We start from the raw sequence: 23,527 nt of genomic DNA on the forward strand, positions 1-23,527 counted from the left end.
CAACTGTGTCACAGCCAGAAACATGAAGGGAAAAACAGATTCAGGGATCAACAAGGGGATTCATTTTTTTATTTGCGAATATCGATGTAAAATTAACAGGAGGTCTGTATTCCAGAGTACATTGCTGAATGCACCATCACAAACCCATTAATTGAACAGATAAAAACATATATACAGTGAGGGAAAAAAGTATTTGATCCCCTGCTGATTTTGTACGTTTAGCCACTGACAAAGAAATGATCAGTCTATAATTTTAATGGTAGGTTTATTTGAACAGTGAGACACAGAATAACAACAAAAAAATCCAGAAAGACACATGTCAAAAATGTTATAAATTGATTTGCATTTTAATGAGGGAAATAAGTATTTGACCCCTCTGCAAAACATGACTTAGTACTTGGTGGCAAAACCCTTGTTGGCAATCACAGAGGTCAGACGTTTCTTGTAGTTGGCCACCAGGTTTGCACACATCTCAGGAGGGATTTTGTCCCACTCCTCTTTGCAGATCTTCTCCCAAGTCATTAAGGTTTCGAGGCTGACGTTTGGCAACTCGAACCTTCAGCTCCCCTTTTCTATGGGATTAAGGTCTGGAGACTGGCTAGGCCACTCCAGGACCTTAATGTGCTTCTTCTTGAGCCACTCCTTTGTTGCCTTGGCTGTGTGTTTTGGGTCATTGTCATGCTGGAATACCTATCCACGACCCATTTTCAATGCCCTGGCTGAGGGAAGGAGGTTCTCACCCAAGATTTCATGGTACATGGCCCCGTCCATCGTCCCTTTGATGCAGTAAAGTTGTCCTGTCCCCTTAGCAGAAAAACACCCCCAAAGCATAATGTTTCCACCTCCATGTTTGACGGTGGGGATGGTGTTCTTGGGGTCATAGGCAGCATTCCCCCTCCTCCAAACATGGCGAGTTGAGTGGATGTCAAAGAGCTCCATTTTGGTCTCATCTGACCACAACACTTTCACCCAGTTGTCCTCTGAATCATTCAGATGTTCATTGGTAAACTTCAGACGGGCATGTCTATGTGCTTTCTTGAGCAGGGGGGCCTTGCGGGCGCTGCAGAATCTCAGTCCTTCACGGCGTAGTGTGTTACCAATTGTTTTCTTGGTGACTATGATCCCAGCTGCCTTGAGATCATTGACAAGATCCTCCTGTGTGGTTCTGGGCTGATTCCTCACCGTTCTCATGATCATTGCAACTCCATGAGGTGAGATCTTGCATGGAGCCCCAGGCCGAGGGAGATTGACAGTTATTTTGTGTTTCTTCCATTTGCGAATAATCGCACCAACTGTTGTCACCTTCTCACCAAGCTGCTTGGCGATGGTCTTGTAGCCCATTCCAGCCTAGTGTAGGTCTACAATCTTGTCCCTGACAACCTTGGAGAGCTCTTTGGTCTTGGCCATGGTGGAGAGTTTGGAATCTGATTGATTGATTGCTTCTGTGGGCAGGTGTCTTTTATACAGGTAACAAACTGAGATTAGGAGCACTCCCTTTAAGTGTGTGCTCCTAATCTCAGCTCGTTACCTGTATAAAAGACACATGGGAGCCAGAAATCTTTCTGATTGAGGGGGTCAAATACTTATTTCCCTCATTAAAATGCAAATCAATTCATAACATTTTTGACATGTGTTTTTCTGGATTTTTTTGTTGTTATTCTGTCTCTCACTGTTCACATAAACCTACCATTACAATTATAGACTGATCATTTCTTTGTCAGTGGGCAAACGTACAAATGCAGCAGGGGATCAAATATGTTTTCCCTCACTGTATACAGTACTGTGCAAAAGTTTTAGGCAGGTGTGAAAAAAGGCTGTAAAGTAAGAATGCTTTAAAAAATAGGCATGTTAATAGTTAACAAAATGCAAAGTGAGCGAACAGAAGAAAAATCTATATCAAATCAATATTTGGTGTGACCACTCTTTTTCTTCAAAACAGCATCAATTCTTCTAAGTACAATTGCAGACAGTTTTTGAAGGAACTCGGCAGGTAGGTTGGCCCAAACATCTTGGAGAACTAACCACAGTTCTTCTGTGGATTTAGGCAGCCTAAGGTGCTTCTCTCTCTTCATGTAATCCCAGACAGACTCGATGATGTTGAGATCAGGGCTCTGTGGGGGCCGTACCATCACTTCCAGGACTCCCTGTTCTTCTTAACGCTGAAGATAGTTCTTAATGACTTTCGCTGTATGTTTGGGGTTGTTGTCATGCTGCAGATTAAATTTTGGGCCAATCAGATGCTTCCCAGATGGTATTGCATGATGGATAAGTATCTGCCTGTACTTCTCAGAAATGAATTGATCATCATTACCACCTGTTTGGTATAATTGTTTAATCATACACCTGACTATATACCTACAAAATCCCTGACTTTGTGCAAGTGTACCTACAATAATTGATGCTTTGAAGGCAAAGGGTGGTCACACCACTTTTCTTCTGTTCATTCATTTTGCATATTGTTTATTGATAAATATAATCTTTTAACATGTCTATTTTTGAAAGCATTCTTACTTTACAGCATTTTCTCACACCTGCCTAAAACGTTCACACAGTACTGTATATTATTATTTTACAACAATTTTTTGTTGTTTTCTTGTACAGTAGGGTAAAAGTACACAGATGTTGTGGCTGTGTTCCACACATGAAGAGTGTGTTCCGTATCTGTTCCATAGGATTTAAAGGTTCATACAAAGTGTTACCAAAACCCCTAATTGTTGTTCTCATGAGTTCTCCTCTCCCCTCTCTCTGACGGCGACAGTGATTCCGAGGAGTATGAAGATTCGGACAGCGAGAGCGAGGACCCCTTCACTTCCCATCAGGCACGTAGACAGCCGGCCGTGGGGTCTCAGCGAGGGGCCTTGCCCCCCTTCTATAATTACCAGGGGGCCGAGTGGACTCCTCCATTTTCTAGCGCGCCACCCCTCCCGTGAGTAACACAGACACACAGACACACAGACAGACAGACAGACAGACAGAGTTGCCTCAGAGAGACCCCCCGGGAATAAGATGAAGTTTTTTACTATAGTGGCTGAGGATGAAGACTTGGTGGAGATTAAGCTGATCCTAGATCTGTGCCTTGGTGTAACTTCAACTCGAAGCTCCCACCTGAAGCCGACAAGATCAGGACACTCATATAGGCCCAGTATAGAGTAGTGGAGCGTGCATGAACACACACAGACCTACTGACTAAGTCTGCTATGTTAATGAGCATAAGTGAAGGATAGGTACAAAACAGAGACACACAGAGGTTTTAGATGCACAGCTTGAAAAGACACACATATTTACTTCACCACACCCTGTAATGTTAGCATACATGCACACATGGCAAACGTTTGACATTGGAAATACATTGGATATAGTTCTACCTCACACCTACCCAGACATGTACAGTGATGGAGTAGTCAGAACCACTCTGCCTCCATATAGACACATACAGATCACTTTGTCAGGGGAATCAAACACACGCAACGCAGACAGACACACAGACAGATCTACTGTGGACTGCAGGGTAGGCAGAGAAACAGACACACAGACAGATCTACTGTGGACTGCAGGGTAGGCAGAGAAACAGACACACAGACAGATATACTGTGGACTGCAGGGTAGGCAGAGAAACAGACACACAGACAGATCTACTGTGGACTGCAGGGTAGGCAGAGAAACAGACACACAGACAGGTCTACTGTGGACTGCAGGGTAGGCAGAGAAACAGACACACAGACAGGTCTACTGTGGACTGCAGGGTAGGCAGAGAAACAGACACACAGACAGGGCTACTGTGGACTGCAGGGTAGGCAGAGAAACAGACACACAGACAGGGCTACTGTGGACTGCAGGGTAGGCAGAGAAACAGACACACAGACAGGGCTACTGTGGACTGCAGGGTAGGCAGAGAAACAGACACAACTCCAGAAGTCTGTCTTTCTGTGTGTCTGTCTATCGGTCTGTCGCACCTTCCAAGACAGACATAGACCGGTCCGATCGATCACTCACAGATCTTGAGTGTGTTTCAAATGACACCCTATTCACCATATAGTGCACTACTTTGGGCCAAGTGTCCGAAAGTAGTGCACTATATGGGGAATAGGGTGTCATTTTAGACACATACATTAATACTGCGGAGATATGAGGCTCAGGTTGACCTAGGTAAAACCCCATCACTCCCACCCACCATCCACACTGTGGTGTCCCAAGTCTCATGTTATCAAGTCTCTCAAATTACTCTCACCTCTCTCTCTTTCTGTCTCTGTCCTTTATTATTTCTTTATCACTCTCTCTCGGTCTTTCACTCCCTCTCACTGTCTCTTCCTCTCTCTCACTCTCTCTCGGTCTCTCACTCCCTCTCACTGTCTCTTCCTCTCACTGTCTCTTCCTCTCTCTCACTCTCTCTCGGTCTTTCACTCCCTCTCACTGTCTCTTCCTCTCACTGTCTCTTCCTCTCTCTCACTCTCTCTCGGTCTTTCACTCCCTCTCAATGTCACTTCCTCTCACTGTCACTTCCTCTCACTGTCTCTTCCTCTCTCTCACTCTCTCTCGGTCTTTCACTCCCTCTCAATGTCACTTCCTCTCACTGTCACTTCCTCTCACTGTCTCTTCCTCTCTCTCTCTCACTCCCTCTCTCTGTCTCTTCCTCTCTCTCACTCTCTCTCGGTCTTTCACTCCCTCTCACTGTCTCTTCCTCTCTCTCACTCTCTCTCTCGGTCTTTCACTCCCTCTCACTGTCTCTTCCTCTCTCTCACTCACTCTCTCTCGGTCTTTCACTCCCTCACTGTCACTTCCTCTCTCTCACTCTCTCTCGGTCTTTCACTTCCTCTCACTGTCTCTTCCTCTCTCTCACTCTCTCTCGGTCTTTCACTCCCTCTCAATGTCACTTCCTCTCACTGTCACTTCCTCTCACTGTCTCTTCCTCTCTTTCACTCTCTTTCTATACTTTGCCAGTCCAGTTAATGCCCTAAGAAGTGTACTTTCCTACCTTATGCCTTAGCATGTAGAACATAACTAAATGCCAAGTCCAGTTGGTGTATTCAGGCGCTGTAAACACTGTGATTGTCAGTGGCCCTAGCCTAGATCTAATAGTAACATTATCATGACCAAACTGCCCAGAGTAAAGTAACTCAGATTCCAGGTACCCAATAAACAATAAGAATGCAGTGGACTCCTGATAAATGCTCTGGTTTGGGGCCGTCTGGAAAGCACACACTAAAGTGGAGCATGTGGATATCCAGAGCAATTAAAAATGAATGTATTTTGAATTGGGACTGGTGAAGTTTTAAATTGCCATGCACGTACACGTTGTACACAAATGTGCACTTCATCATTGTACATGACTTTGCATTTCCCAAAGTGGACTTATCAGGAGTGCACTGTGTGTATAATATCTGTGTCCCCCATGCTGAAACCTCCAGCTATCCCCCTGCCTACGTAGATATAGTGCCCTAATAACACTAATACCACCAGTTATAAGGAGGTCCGTTTCTACATCACCATTTCTCTAATCGCTCTTCCTCCCTTTCTCTTCTTACCCCACCTCGGTTCCCTCCTTTGGTCCACCTCCCTCTTTTCGTCTTTCTCAATGTGTCTCATCCCTTTTTCCCCTCTCTCTCACTCATTCTCCACTCCTTCTCCTCTTCCTCCTCTTCTGCCTTCCTGCTTTTCCTTTCGTTTCCTCTCTCTTTCTGTCTCTACACAGGACTCCAAACGTTTCCTCCAATGGCAACCCTGGCTATGAGAGCCTACCCCTGACTGACAGGCAGTCCCCACCCCCCTCTGTGAGTTCCTTTGTATTCGTGACATCCTAATCTGTGCCATTTGTCATCACTAGGCGTGTAAACCGTCACTCGAGGTGTTATTTGCCTGTACGTTTGTCATTAGTCGATAATAAACATTCTGGATCTAACTAACTGGTGGTGGTGATGGTGGTCATGGTGGCGATGGGGATGGTGGTGATGGTAGTGGTGGTGATGGTATTGGTGGCGATGGTCAAGGTGGTGATGGTAGTGGTGATGATGGTTGTGATGGTAGTGGGGATGGTGGTGGTGGTGGTGGTGTTGTGGCTCCAACCTTACAGGGCCCTGTAGGCCAGGAGTGTAGGCAAGGGTGGGCCTGGGTAGCGTTGACCCATCCAAATTTCTGTAGGCCCATCTACCAACTAAATTCTGTCTACACACCTGCTGTAAACTGGCATTCTTTTTTTATTCAACTAACCTAAAGTATGTGTACTATCGCTTGAATGGGAAAGCTCACTTTCTGCCCCTAACAACTAACTCTGTCGGTTGTCACCTCTCTGACTTTGGACATGCTAGAAAGGACGTACATACAGTGCTTTCTGATCACAAACCTGAGACCTAACCCTAACCATTACCCTACCTTTGTCCTTTCTAGCATTACCATCCCAGTCTTAACTTTTACAACAGTCCCTGGTGCTTGTGGTAGAAGTTGCCTCCATACACCTCTGATCTGGGGTCAGATTACCTGATTACCTACCCATTCCTAACCTTAACCATTTGGAGGTAAAGACCCTGGATCAGTGGTTGTGGATAACTTCTACCTCCTCTACCCCTGTTGTTAGGGGAATAATGTGACCACGTGAGTGCTCATCTTCCTACAAGAGATGATTTTGAAACAAATTTGAATAATGGAGATTTCTTGTTTTCTTGTCTTCCTTCTCTCTGCACACCCTCCTCTGTGGATCTTCAATGGCGGCTCCCCCATATCCAATCAAAACGCTGTTTCTGAAAGTACAGTACTCTCCCAGCATGCTGACTGGTTACGGGGGTAGTCAAACACACCCCAACTCCGCCCATTCAAGGAACCTGTATTCACGCTAATTTTTTTTTATGTTTAAAAAAGTATAGAATTTTTTTCTGTTTTCTTATGAATGGACACTTTATTGAGATGAAGAATAAATAACTAATCCCCAAAAATCGAGCTTTAGATGTAAATTAAAGGTGCGTAACGTCAGTATCAACAAGGTTGAATGGCCTGCTGTAGAACCTCACAGTAAGCTAATGTCAAATAGATACAGTAGGTAGCATGATTATGAAGAGGTCTGAACCAGGTTCACTTGGTCAAAGTCACCCCTTACAATCCCCCTTGTCTGTCCAGTGTCAACAGTTGCGCGGCGAGCCAAAATGGTATTGACGTTACAACATTGTAGTTCTATATTTTTTAAATGTAGCACCAGTTTATTTTCACGTTTTTATATCTATATCTTGTTGTAGAGAAACACTGACACGTAGAAACAAGACACATTTTTGAGTGAATGAATATGCAGTCTCCTCACTTGGTATTCAACGTGCAATTTTTATTTGATTTACTTTTTATAAGTGAAAATTCTGTATCTCCTTTGTATTACCTTCTGATACTATACATTTCACTGTTGATGACATTATCTAAATCAGGGATGGGCAACTCCTGTCCTTGGGGCCGGAGTGGTGAATAAACTAATTGCATTCTAAACTGAAGATCATGATTAGGCGATTATTGGAGTCAGCTGCAGAAGGGACACCAAGTCCCCAAGGACTGGAGTTGCCCATCCCCTCATGAAACTTTGCTCTTAAAAATAACATTCAAGAGAGGGCTATAGTACCACCTCTTTGTAGGCTGAATTGAGAACTACAACTCCCATCCAACCACGAGACCGTTAGAACTACAAATCCCATGCAATGACAGCAGGCACATAGCAATAAAACTCCTGCCACTGGTGCTGCAGTAGCTCTACCGTAAATAGCAATAATAACTATATAGCAGTGGGTTTCTGGGGTCTCTATAGGATGTTATGTACATATGTGATGTCAGATTTCATTGAACACCCTCCTTGTCTGACCTTGTTAACCCTTGAATTGCGTTTGTATGGTATAATCAATGCTCCTTTTGAATGGCATCCTTTTTCACTCCAGAGTCTAATATAAATAAAATAATAACAATTAATAAAGTTGCCTTGTTTAAGTCACTCAACTGTGAATGAACTGTGCTGCTGAACCTCTGAAAGACGAGACACATCGTTACATATAAATAACATTTTCTTTATATCCTCTGAGTGTGTGTGTAGTTGAGCGCGTGTAACAGAAAGACAGTGCTCCCATTAAACTTGGATATGCATAGTTAGATGTAGACGCAGACAGAACACAAACATAGAAGCATTATTTTCAGTCAGTTGTCAACATGACATCCAGTGCCACCTCTGTACCTCCTCAGTGCATAGAATAACAAAGACAAACTAGTTCTAACCGATCTACCTCGACAGTGCAGTGCATAGAATAACAAAGACAAACTAGTTCTAACTGATCTACCTCGACAGTGCAGTGCATAGGAAGAAGGAAGAGAGAGAAGGAAAAATATATAGATGCAGCTGTAGTATAGAAATCCAAACAACAGTCAGTAAACTGTTACAAACAAGTCATTTGGGACAGAAATCCCTCGTCATCTTAAATTATCTTTGGCACTTCGTGTGTCTAAGAGTGCCCACACTCCTCAGCAACCGGTAATGCATTTCCTGAAATATGTACTTTTTGTTAAGCGCCTCTTGTTTTCTAAAATGTTATTTGTTTTTCCAGAGTAGAGCAGGAGTTTGAGTCCCATGCTGAATGAATGAAGGAATGCCCAGGCCAGAGGAATCACTTCCTGAGGTCATCAGAGTTCAGCCAGGTTCCGTACTCCTCCACGTCCCTCCTCACAACCAGGAGCATCTCTGCCACGTCCGGAGACAGAACTTCACTGAGAAATGTACTGAGAAAGAGAGAAGAGGAGTGTGGTGAATGAGAGAGTACAAATGGGAGAGTGAGAGAGACTGGTTTACAAGAGTGCAAAGTACAAACTGTAACAAGCCCCATGTGACCACTCCTCGAACAGGATGAGATCAAACTCTGACTAGTAGTCTACCACAGTCAAATTGTGGGCTGCATTCAAGAGTTCCTGACAGGGTAACTATGTAAATAAAAATTACAGAGACATTTGTTTGCAAACAATTAAGCATGACAAATTTAGCATTTGCATATTTTTGCATTTATCACTATTTATTACAGCTGTAAAGTTTGAGATACTGTGCCTTTTGATTAGGAGTTGTACAATACATGTCTGCATAGTTGTCGTCCCTCCCATCACTCACCGGAGATCTGCTTCGTTCCCGATGCAGACAGGACTCTTTAGTTTGGAGTCGAGGTTGTAGTAGTGTCCATTAACCTGGCGCACTGCAAGCCAGTGCCGCCGCTTGACGGGGAGGGACACAATTCCAAGAGAGACACGTGACGGAACGTTCAGGATGAACCCCTGGACCTTGTCAACACAGAGACTCTGTACTGTTCTGAGGGAGAAATAGGAAAAGGGAAGGAGATTTTGGTTTAAAATCAACAGTCACTGTGGTGGTGAAGGGGAGGAACAGTGATGAACAGTAGGAGTAGACAGAATCTGTGGCGAAGTTTCCTTATCCAAATATTTTCTTTGGTCAATAAAACTAGCTCTTCATGACCTGTAGCGGTACTTGGTTGGATTTGAATTGACTACACAGGTGTATTTCATTGCCAATCATCTCTTCCGAATCTGTCTGGCCCTGAGGTATTGAAGACTGACCTGCGTTTGTCCCACCATACTGCAGCCAACTCTCTGCTCTGTAGGGCAGCCATGATGACGTTGACGTCATAGTTGCCTGTGCCCAGCATCGAGCGGTGAGGGTTCACTACACATTGTGGAGCTAGCCTGGGGAGGAAGGGGAAAGAGGGGAACATGGTAAAAACAGATTCACATGCTCTTGGAACTCATGGAAAAAGTGTGTGGTGGGTGCTCTTTGGATCACAAGCTTATAGCAGTACTTGATGATTTACATGCAGAGATTGCATATTGAAGAGCCTGTGTGTTATCATTGACACAAAGAACCCTGTTTAGCCAAAACACCGCCCCCTAAAGTTGACATTACACACACATCGCCTGACCTAAGTGACCTCACCGCTTGCAGATGTCATCTGCCGTCTCCTTGGTGAACACTTGTTCTTGCAGAACGTTGTTCAGAGCATGAATGGCGCACAACTCCAGTCGCTGCTTCTCATGGAATACCTCTCCTTCGCTCATAATAACCCTGTTGATAGACAAAATACAAACATGTTGACTGCAGCTGTTCAATACATTGTTGAATATGAACTTTCAACAAAACAGTGAAAAGGGAATGAATGAAACACTTTCCAAGGAAACAAAACAATAGCAATCTCCTCTGTAATACTCCAGAAAAAAAACACGTGCATTCGAAGTCCAATAGAATGATTAATTTCATTCAATTATTAGCTAACTAACTAGATCAGTCTTTACCGTATTGGAAGTTGCCCTCAGTGTAATGGTCAAATAAAGCAGTGTATCAAAGTCAGTAATAGCTCTTTCGGTGCTCTTATTCCACGACAAAACAAAATAATAAAATGTACCTAGCGTACACGTAAATCTATTATACATAAACTTGTTGATTTTACGCTCACAAGATCATGCTAGTGAACTCTCTAGTAAGAATGGGGGAAAACCGGAAGCTTGATTGTTGTTGTTCAACTGTCACGCCCCGTAAATTGGAATGAGCGTTGTTTTTGTCTTTGCTGAATTTCTCTGCAACGCACATCAGGCTATCCAATCAGTGATTAGTGCGCGCTGAAAGCCAGGAACTATGCGTGGTGCCAGCAAAGATGGCGCGCCTGGAAAAGCCCATAGACTTAGATAGACATCGCATCATTGTATATGTACTACAGTATTATGGCGTTTGTGAGAAAAGGGGCAGCGCAATTGAGGGCATCTCTATTTTGAAGTAATCCATTTTCTATGATTTGGTAAACAAACTGAATATGTGCATACCACGGAGATATAATAAGAACTGAAGACTACATCCAATATGTCCGCCCGTTGTTTTCAAGATAATCTACTCACTTTCGCATATGTTGATTCATTTCATGGGCCGTCTATATCTGAGATGCAACCGCACAAGGAGCAGCGCAAGCAGTGATCACGTCATCACATCGTCCAAAAACAGAGCAGACATTTGATGAATATAAAATGTTAATATCTTCGGTTGTGAGTGATGGATTTCAAAGATGATGGTACAAAAAAAACTAAAAAACACATGTTTTATATCTTTGTATTATCTTTTACTAGATCAAATGCGTTATGTTGTCCTACATTAATTTCACATTTCCACAAACTTCAGTGTTTCCTTTCAAATGGTATCAAGAATATGCATATCCTTGCTTCAAATCCTGAGCTACAGGCAGTTAGATTTGGGTATGTCATTTTAGGCGAAAATTGAAAAAAAAAAGGGTCCTGTCCTTAAGATTAAACTGCTGTACAGAAGCAAAACTGTGGGAGCAGTCAAAACCATTCTTCTAGACCGGGAACCCTGTCCTCTTGGTGCATACTGCCACCTGGAGTGCGTTGTTTGAACAGGTATAAAGCTTGCCAATGTACTGCCACCTGCAGTTATGGAATGTTTGTTCACAAGTATAATGCATTGGCTGATCCCTCCTGGTGACCTGGTTGGAATTATGTGATCCTTCCTTAACCCATAGGAAGTCCCACCCAGTGACTACTTCAAAATGGTGAAAGTGCTCAATGGCGCTGCCCATTCTATATTAGACATTTGGGCACTAGAGTCCTCTATCTATCTCAATGGGAAAAGCCACAAACATTGTGTCCAAATGAGCATTACTAGTTAGTGCCTTAGAAAAAAATACTGTTTAACTGTTTAATGTAAATAAAAATGATTTAATTACTTTATTGTATTTTATTGTATTTTTACAACATCACAATTAACAGCCATAAAAATCACATTTGACAAAAAAGTATTTGCACATGACACAAGCAATCATGTCATTAATCGAAAAACATTTTCTGATTGCAGAGGGCCACAAGGGAAATCCCTGTGCACTGTTTTCCTACAAATAATTCGAAGAAAACATCCAGAACCATAATCCCAAAATAGAAACACGCAGACAATGTAGTGATGAGGCGCACTCTAGTGGTCAATAGAAATACTGCAGGAAAAAGTCTCAGTGGGGGTTGGATGCCAAAACCTTCCCTTCCAAAATGATGGATACTAGGAATAATTTAAATGTAATGTTACTTGGAATGTACCTTTCCAAATCTTAGGTGTATCACTGTATCTTGAGGATGGCATTAATAATCACTCATCTACATTAATTTACTTTTAAATAACAGGGAAGTTTCTGTCTGGCACATGGTAGGCACTTTCCCACTCTGGCCTTTGTGACCATAGTTCTCAGGATGGTTGGTCAGGGCCAGGGGCTTTCAAATTCAATCTGAGCTGATGTCAGTAGACTGGGGTTGGCAGGCTGTGATGTTTTCTATTTTTTGTTTGTACAGAAGCAACACTTACATTAGATTTGCTGTGAGCTGTAAAAGTTTCCTCCATGCAAGTAATACATGTGATAAGAGTCTTACAGGTACAGATATTTATCCCCTTATTATAATGTTGGATGCCAGTGCTTGATGGTTTGGTACCTTAACCTTGAGCAAATAAATGTTTTACCTCATGCAACAAGGGGTTACGTACCCAGGTTTTATTGTGCTGCTCACCAAAAGTCATGAAGAGTGAAAAGTTGATTTGTGGAAGATCCTAAAGAATTATGTGGACAGGTTTGAGAAATAGCTACATTTGTTGTAAGGCCTTGGAATGGATGGCGTTATGTGTGAACATTAGAATGACGACCATATTGTTAGAAAAAGTTGCTATTGTAGTAATTCCCAAGCATATCTAACATTTTGACTAACAGTTCATGCTTCTGATATCATCAAACGTTCTAAATTCTCTCTGATTTGTTGCATTCTAGCCTGGTTGCCATCTCTGTGTCTCTGCTCAGCTATTACATTCCACTCCTTGCCAAACCCAATGACAGGAGTTGAATGTTAGCTAAAAAGACTGGTACCTCAACTAGTATTCAATTAAAATCAAATCAAATCAAATTGTATTGTATTTGTCACATGCTTTGTAGAAAACGGTCGTAGACTCACAGTGAAATGCTTACATACGGGTCCTTTTCCAACATAGTTAAAGATCAAATAAAATAAATAGAAATAAAATATAAATAGTAACACAAGGAATAATTATGTACCGATGTCGATGTGAAGGGGTACAACGTAATTTCAGGAAGCTATGTATTGTACATATAGGTGGGGGTAAAGAGAATAGGCAACAGGCTAGATAATATCAGGAGCATATGTGGTGATTGTGAAAGTGTGTGGCATCAGTATGCATATGTGAGTGTGCATAGTCACTGCAGGTAGTCAGGGTTGCCATTTCTCAATATTGTTTAGAAGTCTTATTTATTTTATCTAGGCAAGTCAGTTAAGAACAATTTCTTATTTACAATGAGAGCCTCCCAAACCCTAACCCAGACAACACCGCCCTACGGGACTCACAATCACAGCCAGTTGTGATACAGCCTGGAAACGAACCAGGCTCTGTAGTGACACCTCTAGTACTGAGACGCAGTGCCTTAGACCGCTGCACCACTCAGAAATGTATTTGGTTTGGGGGTAGAAGCTGTTCAGAGTCCTGTTGGTTCCAGACTTGGTACATTGATTTGATTGGTACCACTTGCGGCAGCAAAGAGAACAGCCTTTGATAATTTGTTGAGCCTTCCTCCGACACTGCCGTCTATAGGTATATTGTATGGTAGAGTTAGGTTAACTGGGATTAGGTTATATTGAAGTTTAGAAAAACGTTGTATTGTGTGCGGCTGTCTGTCAAGATGAAGGCCTACCCTCTGGGTGGGTATGAGTTTTTCAAACGCACCTATGGCTTGGAAGCATTTTTGACATTCTCGACTTTGGATGGTTGGTGGAAATGTCAAGTATGATGACGACGGCGCACCTACGATATGTGATTGGTCTTGTTGGTTAGGTTGTTTGTACACGTGATGTATGGCTAAAATACCGATTGGTCAAGACAACACAATTTCATTTGGGAGACGTAGTCGTGTTCCGTGTCAACGAAAATAGTAGCTGGCTAGCTACTCTAGCACTTGGCCACCACATAACTTTGGCTAAAAACACTTTCTTCCAGTAGCTCGCTTCCCTTCACTGTATACGTTGTTTACACCAAAAAAAACAGACTGGTTTTAGCAGAATAACGAATTGGGGTTTACGTGCTATCAGTGTGTCTGAACTTTTGAGGAGAAGAATTTCAGCTAGCAAGCTGCAGCTGGCTAACGCGTTAGCATAACTTGATCGCTTGCTTGGCATTCGAGATCTAAATAGTCGGCAATAACTGCATTTATTCATTTATTTGAGGTCTCGTGGACCACTTTCTCATCGATCAAGCATAAGCTGCAACTATTTATTAGTTGCTAGCTACCGTTGCTATTTAGACGAGGATCACAGAGTTAGCTAGCCCCAGTCACCTGAATAATAATATTTTTCGGAAGACATGGTAAGTTAAACTTTTCTACAAACACTTTCATAAATGGATACAATTATTGGTTATTTAGCTAGCTAACAAAGCAAGTCAAATTGTTTGCCAGCTGTTTAGCTAACGTTAACTAGCTAACTACAGTAACGTTACTTAGTCGAGACCTAACTTAGCTAACTAGTTAAGTTGGGTAGCTAACGTTGGTTGGTTATTTGCTTGCTATAGTTAACTAACTGATGTTCGCTGATATAACGTTAGCTACGATTTTCTTTTGCAGGCTAGTTCAGTGTTGACACTTCTCCCGAACACAATTTAAATGCGAAACTGTCCAACATAAAGATTAGTCACTAACTAACTTCTACACGGTTGTCAGCAAATTAACTATCATAACGTTAGCACACCCCAAAGTTGGCGTATGTAGCTACCTATGCAAGTTAGCTAGCTACCTAATGATGATTTGGCTGGCTAGCTACCTAATGTTAGCTTGCTAGTTGGATATCTTATTTCCTCTCTTTTAGCGAAATTGATGAGTTGTAATAAGAACTACATCAATATGTTACACGATTGGGCGATTTAATGGTAACGTTACATTAGCTATTTGACAATGATGTGAACTAGTCAGTAATTTTAGCCAGCAATGCTACCATTAGCTAGCTTTCGGCTAACTGTTAATTCGCTAGCTAGCTACAACCTAGCTTTATTTGGCAAAGACAGAATGGCTAACTTGATGTCCGTTTTGTATGGCTAGAAAATGCTTATACAATATCTTAACTTTGACCGGTTTGTACATTTATCAATGAAGTAAACTGCCAGACATTGGCTGAATTCGCAGTTGTCAGTTGTGACACACAGCTTATCCACTCACTCTCATGATATTAACGTACCACCTGGCCTGTACTGTATTCGACTCAACTCCACGATTTACGATGGAGTTGAGCAGCGACTAGTGTGGGCAAACTGGAATTCCTTAGTCCCATACAATTCCGTTTTTAGCAAAAACTTCGGATTATAGCATCCAAAGAATAGCCCGCAATTACACTTAAATGAAATCAGTAGTTTTTTATTCAAATTGATTTTGTGACTAAGGAGCTCCAGTCTGTTTACACTAATCGCAGCTCATCTCCATCATAAATCGTGGAGTTGAGTTTAATCGGCTACAGGCCTAAGGCTTATCAGACAGTAGATGGCTACATTGATTCTGAGCAACCATTTTGGTGACAGCTTTACTGAAATTGTCCCTTACTGAGATTTTCCTGTTATTAATGTGTTTGTGATCATGGGATGTGTGGTTTCCATATCTATAGTATTTACCATATTTGCACCTTTCTGTAGTAATGTATGTGTGTGCCCCATTTATAGAACTCCAATGTAGAGAACTTGCCGCCCCAGGTTCTGCGCCTGGTGTACAAAGAGGTGTCTGCACTAGCTGCAGATCCCCCTGAGGGCATCAAGATCTACCCCAGCGAAGAAGACATCACAGAACTCCATACAGCCATTGAGGGACCAGGTAACGCATACCTCTGTCATGGGAAATGTTTTGTCTGCCTAGGGAAGATGTAATGTAGAACATGCTGGGGTTGACATTAAGCTATCAAAGGTGCTTGTCCATCGGGCAAGTACAGGCAAAGGTCATAGTCACTTGCCCAAAAAACGAAAATGGTCTTTTACACATACAAATGTAAAAAATTTGAACATTGTTTGAATGAGTCAGCACACTTATGACACTTCAAACCTGTTTTTTCATACGTTTCATGCTAATTGTGTAAAGAAGTTCTCTTAAGGCGTCAGCATGCTTCAGTTCAGCTGGCGATTAGCCGAAGTCAGCTAGGCGAACCAGACGAGTGTGCTCGCATATTCCCTTAAAAGACCTTCGCTTGGAAAAACAAGTAAAAAGCAGAAATAGTATTGTTTGTCCATTTTTAAACGCCATAGCCAGTATACACTTCCTCAACATAGGCAGAATTAATCTAAGATAACTCAATAAATCTGTCAATAGTTTTGATGTTTTTGACAAGGATGTTTGCAGTATTTCGCAATTAAACATTTTCATGAAAATTAGTCTCTTGTTGAATGACAATCGACTTCATTGAAGAATCGCTACTGTTGGCCAATCACTGACAAAGGGGTGTAGACTTCGGATACGGACTCTGGCTACCAACTTTGGCTTGCTGCAAGAAAAAATTTACGCCCAAACAACAACACACAAAAATTACTGAAGTCCAAAACTAACAAAACGGTGCAAAATATTGTCTTAATATATGCACAAACTCTTCCGAACTGTTTTGGCTGGGAAGCATGCAGACGCCTTTACTCTGACAGACTTCTGATGAAAAGGGTTAAAGTGTGTGTTAAAGTATGAAGTAATGATCACACATGTAAAATACTCCATAGAGGCATGAAATTTAAGTCTCCGGTACTTTTGTGGACTTTTTAGACAATAGTTCTGAAAGTAAAGCTCAGCAGCCAAAAGTGGTACTTGGAAATTGCATACTATCGCTCTGCTGAGTGTATCTTGTTGGCTGTCACTCAAATGGTGAGGAGCTGAAGCACATTTGCTGAAACTAATTGCTATGGGTGGGCCCAGGGGCTGGGGCTGGCCCATGTAGGGGAAATGGTGCAGCACAGCTTCCAGAAAAGTCGCTTTCAAACTCTAGATTTTGTGGCTAATTCAGGTTAGACCTCAACTATGCTGAGATTACACACTGGCTAGCTAACACACTACTAGAGGCAGTTGGCACAAAGGCCTAAACATTTTATTTAGTTGTCCAATCTTCACTGTCTGAACTGGAAAACACTTAGGCCTACTTGAGTTGCAAGGTCATTTGTTAAATTATGGACTCCTACCGCCATTTGAGCACTGACATTTGCTACCGAAACAGGTGCGTCTTTCTCACTAATTTCACTGCACGTTTAGCCTACTCCTGTTTTAACAGGGTGTAATGAGCTTATTATTGGCTATTTGCCTTCATCAAAACAATGTTTTTGTTACATATGTCCATCCGTAACCTATTCTAAATGACAGACTAGCAGTTCGCTAAATGGACCAGATGCATAATTTTTTTTCAAATCTGCAGCTTGTAGTTGGAACACATTTCCCTACTTTAATCAACCAGTCCATTTTGAATTTGTGATAAAGCTGTCGTGATTTGGCAAGGAATGTAGCTTGTCTACAGTTTTGTTTGTGTATCCCATCTGTTAGATGCATTTTTATAGGCAGTAATTTCTATAGTCTTAATGGGAGCTTGGGTGCGCAACTCGTTTGTGTAGAGGGAGCGTTCGGATCTGAATGGAGTGAGACGAGTAACGGAGGTGAAAGAGAATGTAGGGAGAACTGTGTGATCACTTGGCTTGATTAATTTTTTTATTGAGTCACTTGTGCACATGAACAAATGGAACACGAGTCGACGTGAATGAACGCTAGTCTTCAGGACAAAAGGCAGATTCCACCTTACCGACTGTTCAGTTTACCTGCCCTGGACAACCAGTAATGTCAACCCCTGCTTGACGTGGTTTATTTATTGTGCTTCAATAGAAGGAACCCCGTTTGCCGGGGGTGTTTTCCGGATGCGCCTGGTCCTGGGGAAGGACTTCCCTGCTGCACCACCGAAAGGCTACTTCCTAACCAAGATCTTCCACCCTAATGTGGGCCACAAGGGAGAGATCTGTGTCAACGTCCTGAAAAGGGACTGGAGGGCAGAGCTGGGACTCAGACATGTATTACTGGTAAGAAACATTTAAGCATCTCTATAGGTGCTTCTTTTAATAATCCAAAATAGCAATGGGTGAAAGAAAATATTGTATCTGCATTTTCTATTCTCAACATTTTGTTTAGTAGTTCAAGGAAAACCTTGAAATATACCCTGATGACTCACTGGTGTTCTCTCTCTCCCCTCAGACTATCAAGTGCCTTATGATCCATCCCAACCCTGAGTCGGCTCTCAACGAGGAGGCGGGGCGTCTGCTCCTGGAGGACTATACAGAGTATGCGTCCCGTGCTCGCCTCCTGACTGAGATCCATGCCATGGGGGGGCATGGGGGGACGTCGGGGGTGCCCCAGGACCCCGCCGATGGCCCCCAGCCCAAAAAACACGCAGGGGACCCTACCAAGAGGGCGATGGGGCCAGGGGTTGCCCCCTCTGCTGCTCTGGGTAACGGAGCCAATGGAAGCAGTACTACCTCCAGCAGTAGTAGTAGCAATAGTAATGTTGTAGGGAAGAAGAAAACTGATAAAAAGCGAGCGTTGAGGCGACTCTAATGCTGTTTGGAGTCTTCTCTGTGTGTGTGTGTGTGTATACTGAATATTGTTCCCCTTCCCAGACTCTTTCTATCCCCCTGACTCTACTGTCCCTTTTGTACTCATTGCATCTTGTATCCCTGTTCATTCCTTGTTGCCATATATTCTCCCAATCCCCTGTGGATAAATCCATATACATTCAATGACTTTTTGACAGCACCCCTTTTTGATTTGAAGGAAACCTTCCATACATATTTGTCTGTTGTAGAAGTGGTTTGAAGGAAACCTTCCATACATATTTGTCTGTTGTAGAAGTGGTTTGAAGGAAACCTTCCATGCATATTTGTCTGTTGTAGAAGTGGTTTGAAGGAAACCTTCCATACATATTTGTCTGTTGTAAAAGTGGTTTGAAGGAAACCTTCCATACATATTTGTCTGTTGTAGAAGTGGTCAGAAAGTGACTTTTTGGACCTCCATGTCAAAACACAAAAGATGAAGGTCATCAAAGTTGACCCTTTTGCGAACCACACAATGATTTAGTCATTTCTTGGTTGGGTGGGGTATGCAAAATGAGGCAACTTTGAGCACCTTGATCTCCTGAATGTTTATGGCATTTAGGTCCAAAAAGTCACTACTTTCTGACCACTTCTTCCATGGTAAAACATGTCTGGAACGTTTAAAACAAAAGGGATGTTGTGAAAAAGTGACTGAATTCAAATGGATTCACCGCTGTGTGTTAGTTCTCTCCATGGTTCCTCGCTGTCATGATCAGAGTAAGGTTTATTGTGTTTCATACACAGCACTAGTGATTGTGTGTGTCATATAGTAGCTACCCAGCTCAACACTGTTCGAGCTTCAGTCTGACTCATCTCCCCTATCTGAAATGAGGCTTCTTTCTGTTCAGTGTTCACTAAACAAAATGTCTTGGATATTTTTCAGAAACAGAAAATGCCTCTTTCTTTCCCCAACCCCTTCTTGACGTGGCTCCTGTTGCTGAAATGGTACTGTGTACTGCCCAGCTAGCCTCGTGTTGGGAAACTGGTGAGATGTTTTGTCATGTCTGAGTTGAGTTACCTTATACGAGATCAGGTTGTCGAAAGGGAGTAAGGGTTGAGGACTTATTAGAAGATTATGCAATGTTTTTTATTCATAGAGTGAAACACAACATGATGAGATGGTCATTCATTGGGTAGTCAAATGAGGAAGCGGCAATGAGCAGTTTTCCTAGAAAATGTTTGTCTAGTCGTGGTCGAAATGAGATGGACACGAAGGGAGCAACATTTGGTCTGATTATTACTTCAAAAAATGATTTCACCCCTATTTTTTTGTAAATGTTTATCCCCATGTATGACTATTCTGTTTTTGCGTTTTTACAAAATTGTCATTGTTTATTCATTGTCCAGTATTTGCCAGAGTGGTTTTAAAGTGACATGCCTATATTCAGATGTCTTGGTGCGTGTATGAAGTAGGTTATTGTCCATACAGGATTAGGTTAGGGTGCAGGATTGTGCATATCATTGATTATTAATTATATCCCATATATAATTATGGATATTTATTTATATGGTCATAGTGGCACATCTGGTCTTTAGTACTGATTTGCCAATAGTGTACTTGTGAACCTTTTTATTGTAAAATGTTTTTCATTTGATTTGTATGGATCAAATACCTGCTCCGGTCATATGCACTATCCAGCTCCTATCCTGTTCAGAATTGGGAAAAAACAATGTATTTGTCAATAGGGAAGCCTCAACAGATTTGATAGAAAGGAACTCCCCAGTCGATATGCTCCTCTGGCTGGGTTTCCTGGGCATGTTTTCTCCCTCCGATCTAAATGCATGTTGGCGCCTACATTTCCCAGGGAAACAATCAACAGTTGTCTTTTACTTCGGTGGGAAAAGGTGCCTGGGAAACAGTCATTGAGCGAAACTTAATGGGTGGGTATTTTTGTGTCCATTTTAAGTTATTTAAATTAATAAATTAGAAAAATTTGGGAAAATGTATCATTTAGTTATTTCTTCAGTGTTGGTAAGATATTGAACATATTATGGTGTGAATACAGATTTTTAGAGAGCCCCCAATGTAGGTTGTTTATCTGGGGCATATTTCATAGTAAAAACAGGATTAATTTAATCTGTAAAGGTCTGAGTACACGGGATGGGTGAAAAAGCAACAGGGGAGACGAGTCGAAGGAGGGAGCCACTACACTCTTGAGCTCCACCCATTGTCATGAATTCCATACACACATGTTTAGTCTAGTGGAATGTGCCCCCAGCAAGCAGGCTGTCAGTTGACGTACGTAATGAAGCGCTCCTTCCTCTGGCTTGGCTGCAGTGAGCAGCATGCAGAGCAACCAGCTACCCATCTGGGTGGAAATATCTGCCTGATCCTGGTAGTTGCCCCCAGACACCTGGGTGTTGGGCTGGAGGTGATGCCAGGAAACCCCCCCTATAGAAAGGTTTTTCACCTTCTAGTCCCCATCAGTGGAAAGGTTGATTCAACTGTCTATCGGAGTACCCTACCACCTTGATTATGGGGATAAAACGTATGGAGTGGCTGCGGATCCAACTTTTCTGGCCCCATCTTCCCAACAGCTGAAGGTCCTGAAGCTTTTGCTTGTGTGAAATTCTCTACTTTACACTCAGTCTTGGCTTTACTCATAAAGAACAGGCTACTGTTGCGACTGGCGCTCGTTTAGATGAAGTTAGATCAAAGCTGAAACGATGTCTGCAAAAACACTGACGCTGGTCTACATAACAGAACCAAAAATAATAGCGTAGTATGTTACTGTGTAATTTCTTATGACGTTTTAGGATGGTTGTACAAATGGTCACATTTTTCTACAACACAACATCGTGCTCCATTAGGCTAAATATTTTATTTTATTTTGAACTAAGCGCAGCTAGGCTATGCTACAGTTTGTAAACTCTGTCTGCTTGTTAACACGTTCGCTCACTACATAAAACAACACTAGGGTTCTTCGTAACTACACTGTAGGGTACTTCGCAAGTACACTGACTCAAGATCAAAATATGCGTATCCCCCTGAAACAGACCATATGTTTGGTATGCAGATGCATGGATGTTTCACCGGTAATACTTGAGTTATCATAGAATTGTGAAGGGAGGTTCGTAGATCAGAGACCGTTAAGTACAGAATCTTGCACATGCACAAAGGCTTCGGGACCTTCAACTGTCCGGAAGAGAGGTCCAGAAAGTCTTATTGACAGCCACTGCTTAGAAAATGGGCGTGTTCCCCACTTATGAAGCCAACTAGACTTATGAAGCAAACTAGACAAAAGTCCTCGGTTGAAGTCTGGGGAGGTGCATCTGCAACAGCCGAAAGTTGGACACTAGTGGTTTTCCAACAGCAAGGCTCAGATCACATGGCAGTGTCAACATAGCTGCTGTTTGCAAAAGTTCTTCAGAATAAATGTAGAAGTTTATCACACACTCACAAACTGAAAACGTGTGTACATTTAAATGATTAGAAAGTCTCGTATCACTTTCATTTGTAACCCCTGGAGCTTTAGAGTCGTGGCAAGTTGGTAATGTCTTTGGTCACGTTCCCGTGGGTCCTTCAAAAACACCCTAATGATTGGTTGACAAATAGTGCCTCCAACAATACAGGTGATGGCTGCATGGTGCAGGTGATGAGAAGCAACTGCAACGACTTCTTCAAAAACTGCATGACGTTTGATCACATGATTCTTGTAAGGTTCATGCAGTCAACATGTAGGTGCAAGGCGGACAATTTTTATAACTATAATGCAACATACTTTCAATGGTAGTGACCAACGATGGTCACGATTTGGCAAAAGTGATCCACTTGAACGCGCCCAACTTTACATAAATCATGTGATCAAAGGTCATGAAGGTTTGACTGCAGTCGACAGTAAGTTTCTGCAGGTGCTCTTCACCAACTCCATCCTGCAGCCATCACCTGCATTGTGGGAGGCTCTATTGTCAACCAATCATTAGGTTATTTTATATGACCCACACCGATGTGACCAAAGACATGACTGAAACAGGAACCAACTTTGCCGCAATTCATGGATACAGTGGATATGTACACATTAATGTGATATTTGAGGCTCTCCTTTGCCAATTGATAGTCAAATGTACACACATAGTGGCAAGAAAAAGTATGTGAACCCTTTGGAATTACCTGGATTTCTGCATAAATTGGTCATTAAACTTAATCTGATGTTCATCTAAGTCACAACAATAAACAAACACAATCTCCTTAAACTAATAACACACAATTATAAGTTTTCATGTCTATTGAACACACCGTGTAAACATTCACAGTGTAGGTTGGAAAAAGTGAATGTGAACCATTGGATTTAATAATTGGTTGACCCTCTGGCAGAAATAAACTCAACCAAATGTTTTCTGTAGTTGCGGATCAGACCTGCACAACGGTCAGGAGGAATTTTGGACCATTCCTCTTTACAAAACTTTCATTTTAGCAATAAGATGTTCGGTGTGAACCGCTCTCGAGGTCATGCCACAGCATTTTCAATCGGGTTGAGGTCAGGACCACTCCAGAAGGTGTATTTTCTTCTGTTGAAGCCATTCTGTTGTTGATTTACTTTTGGGTCGTTGTCCTGTTGCATCACCCAACTTCTGTTGAGCTTCAATTAGCGGACAGATAGCCTTACATTCTGCAAAATGTCTTGATAAACTTGGGAATTCATTTTTCCGTCGATGATAGCAAGCTGTCCAGGCCCTGAAGCAGCCAGCAAAGCAGCCCCAAACCATGATGCTCCCTCCACCATACTTTATCGTTGGGATGAGGTTTTGACGTTTGTGTGCTGTGCCTTTTTTCTCCACACATAGTGTTGTGTGTTCCTTCCTTCCAAACAACTCAACTGTAGTTTAATCTATCCACAGAATATTTTG

General features: G+C 42.3%; 3 protein-coding genes across 11 annotated transcripts in view; 2 read left to right on the top strand and 1 right to left on the bottom strand.

Annotated features, from left to right (window-relative positions):
• The window catches only part of ttyh1 (tweety family member 1), a 33,786-nt gene extending 25,870 nt beyond the window's left edge, over positions 1-7,916 (top strand). For 2 of the 9 annotated variants that reach the window (XM_036940656.1, XM_036940649.1), the window contains exons 14-16: positions 2,759-2,926; positions 5,690-5,768; positions 6,744-7,916. In XM_036940656.1, coding sequence (XP_036796551.1) covers positions 2,759-2,926; positions 5,690-5,768; positions 6,744-6,827 — 331 coding nt within the window. In that variant the 3' untranslated portion in view covers positions 6,828-7,916. Of the gene's footprint in view, positions 1-2,758; positions 2,927-4,938; positions 5,406-5,689; positions 5,769-6,738 lie in introns of those variants that run through there. The other 7 variants (XM_036940662.1, XM_036940678.1, XM_036940680.1 and 4 more) reach the window with 7 other exon arrangements.
• Positions 7,917-8,006: 90 nt separating this feature from the next.
• Positions 8,007-10,512, bottom strand: josd2 (Josephin-2). The gene is given in 5 exon segments (NM_001160513.2): positions 8,007-8,727; positions 9,107-9,301; positions 9,568-9,693; positions 9,941-10,069; positions 10,297-10,512. Coding segments are annotated over 4 exon segments (555 nt in total). The 5' UTR covers positions 10,063-10,069; positions 10,297-10,512; the 3' UTR covers positions 8,007-8,615.
• A 3,046-nt stretch (positions 10,513-13,558) lies between these two features.
• Positions 13,559-20,622, top strand: ube2s (ubiquitin-conjugating enzyme E2S). The gene is made up of 4 exons (XM_021622663.2): positions 13,559-14,410; positions 15,749-15,896; positions 17,922-18,112; positions 18,285-20,622. The coding sequence occupies exons 1-4, from the start codon at positions 14,408-14,410 to the stop codon at positions 18,642-18,644; spliced, it is 702 nt and encodes a 233-aa protein (XP_021478338.1). The 5' UTR covers positions 13,559-14,407; the 3' UTR covers positions 18,645-20,622.
• The last annotated feature ends 2,905 nt before the right edge of the window (positions 20,623-23,527 follow it).

The sequence above is a fragment of the Oncorhynchus mykiss genome, chromosome 2, assembly GCF_013265735.2.
Source record: "Oncorhynchus mykiss isolate Arlee chromosome 2, USDA_OmykA_1.1, whole genome shotgun sequence".
Classification (NCBI taxonomy): domain Eukaryota; kingdom Metazoa; phylum Chordata; class Actinopteri; order Salmoniformes; family Salmonidae; genus Oncorhynchus; species Oncorhynchus mykiss.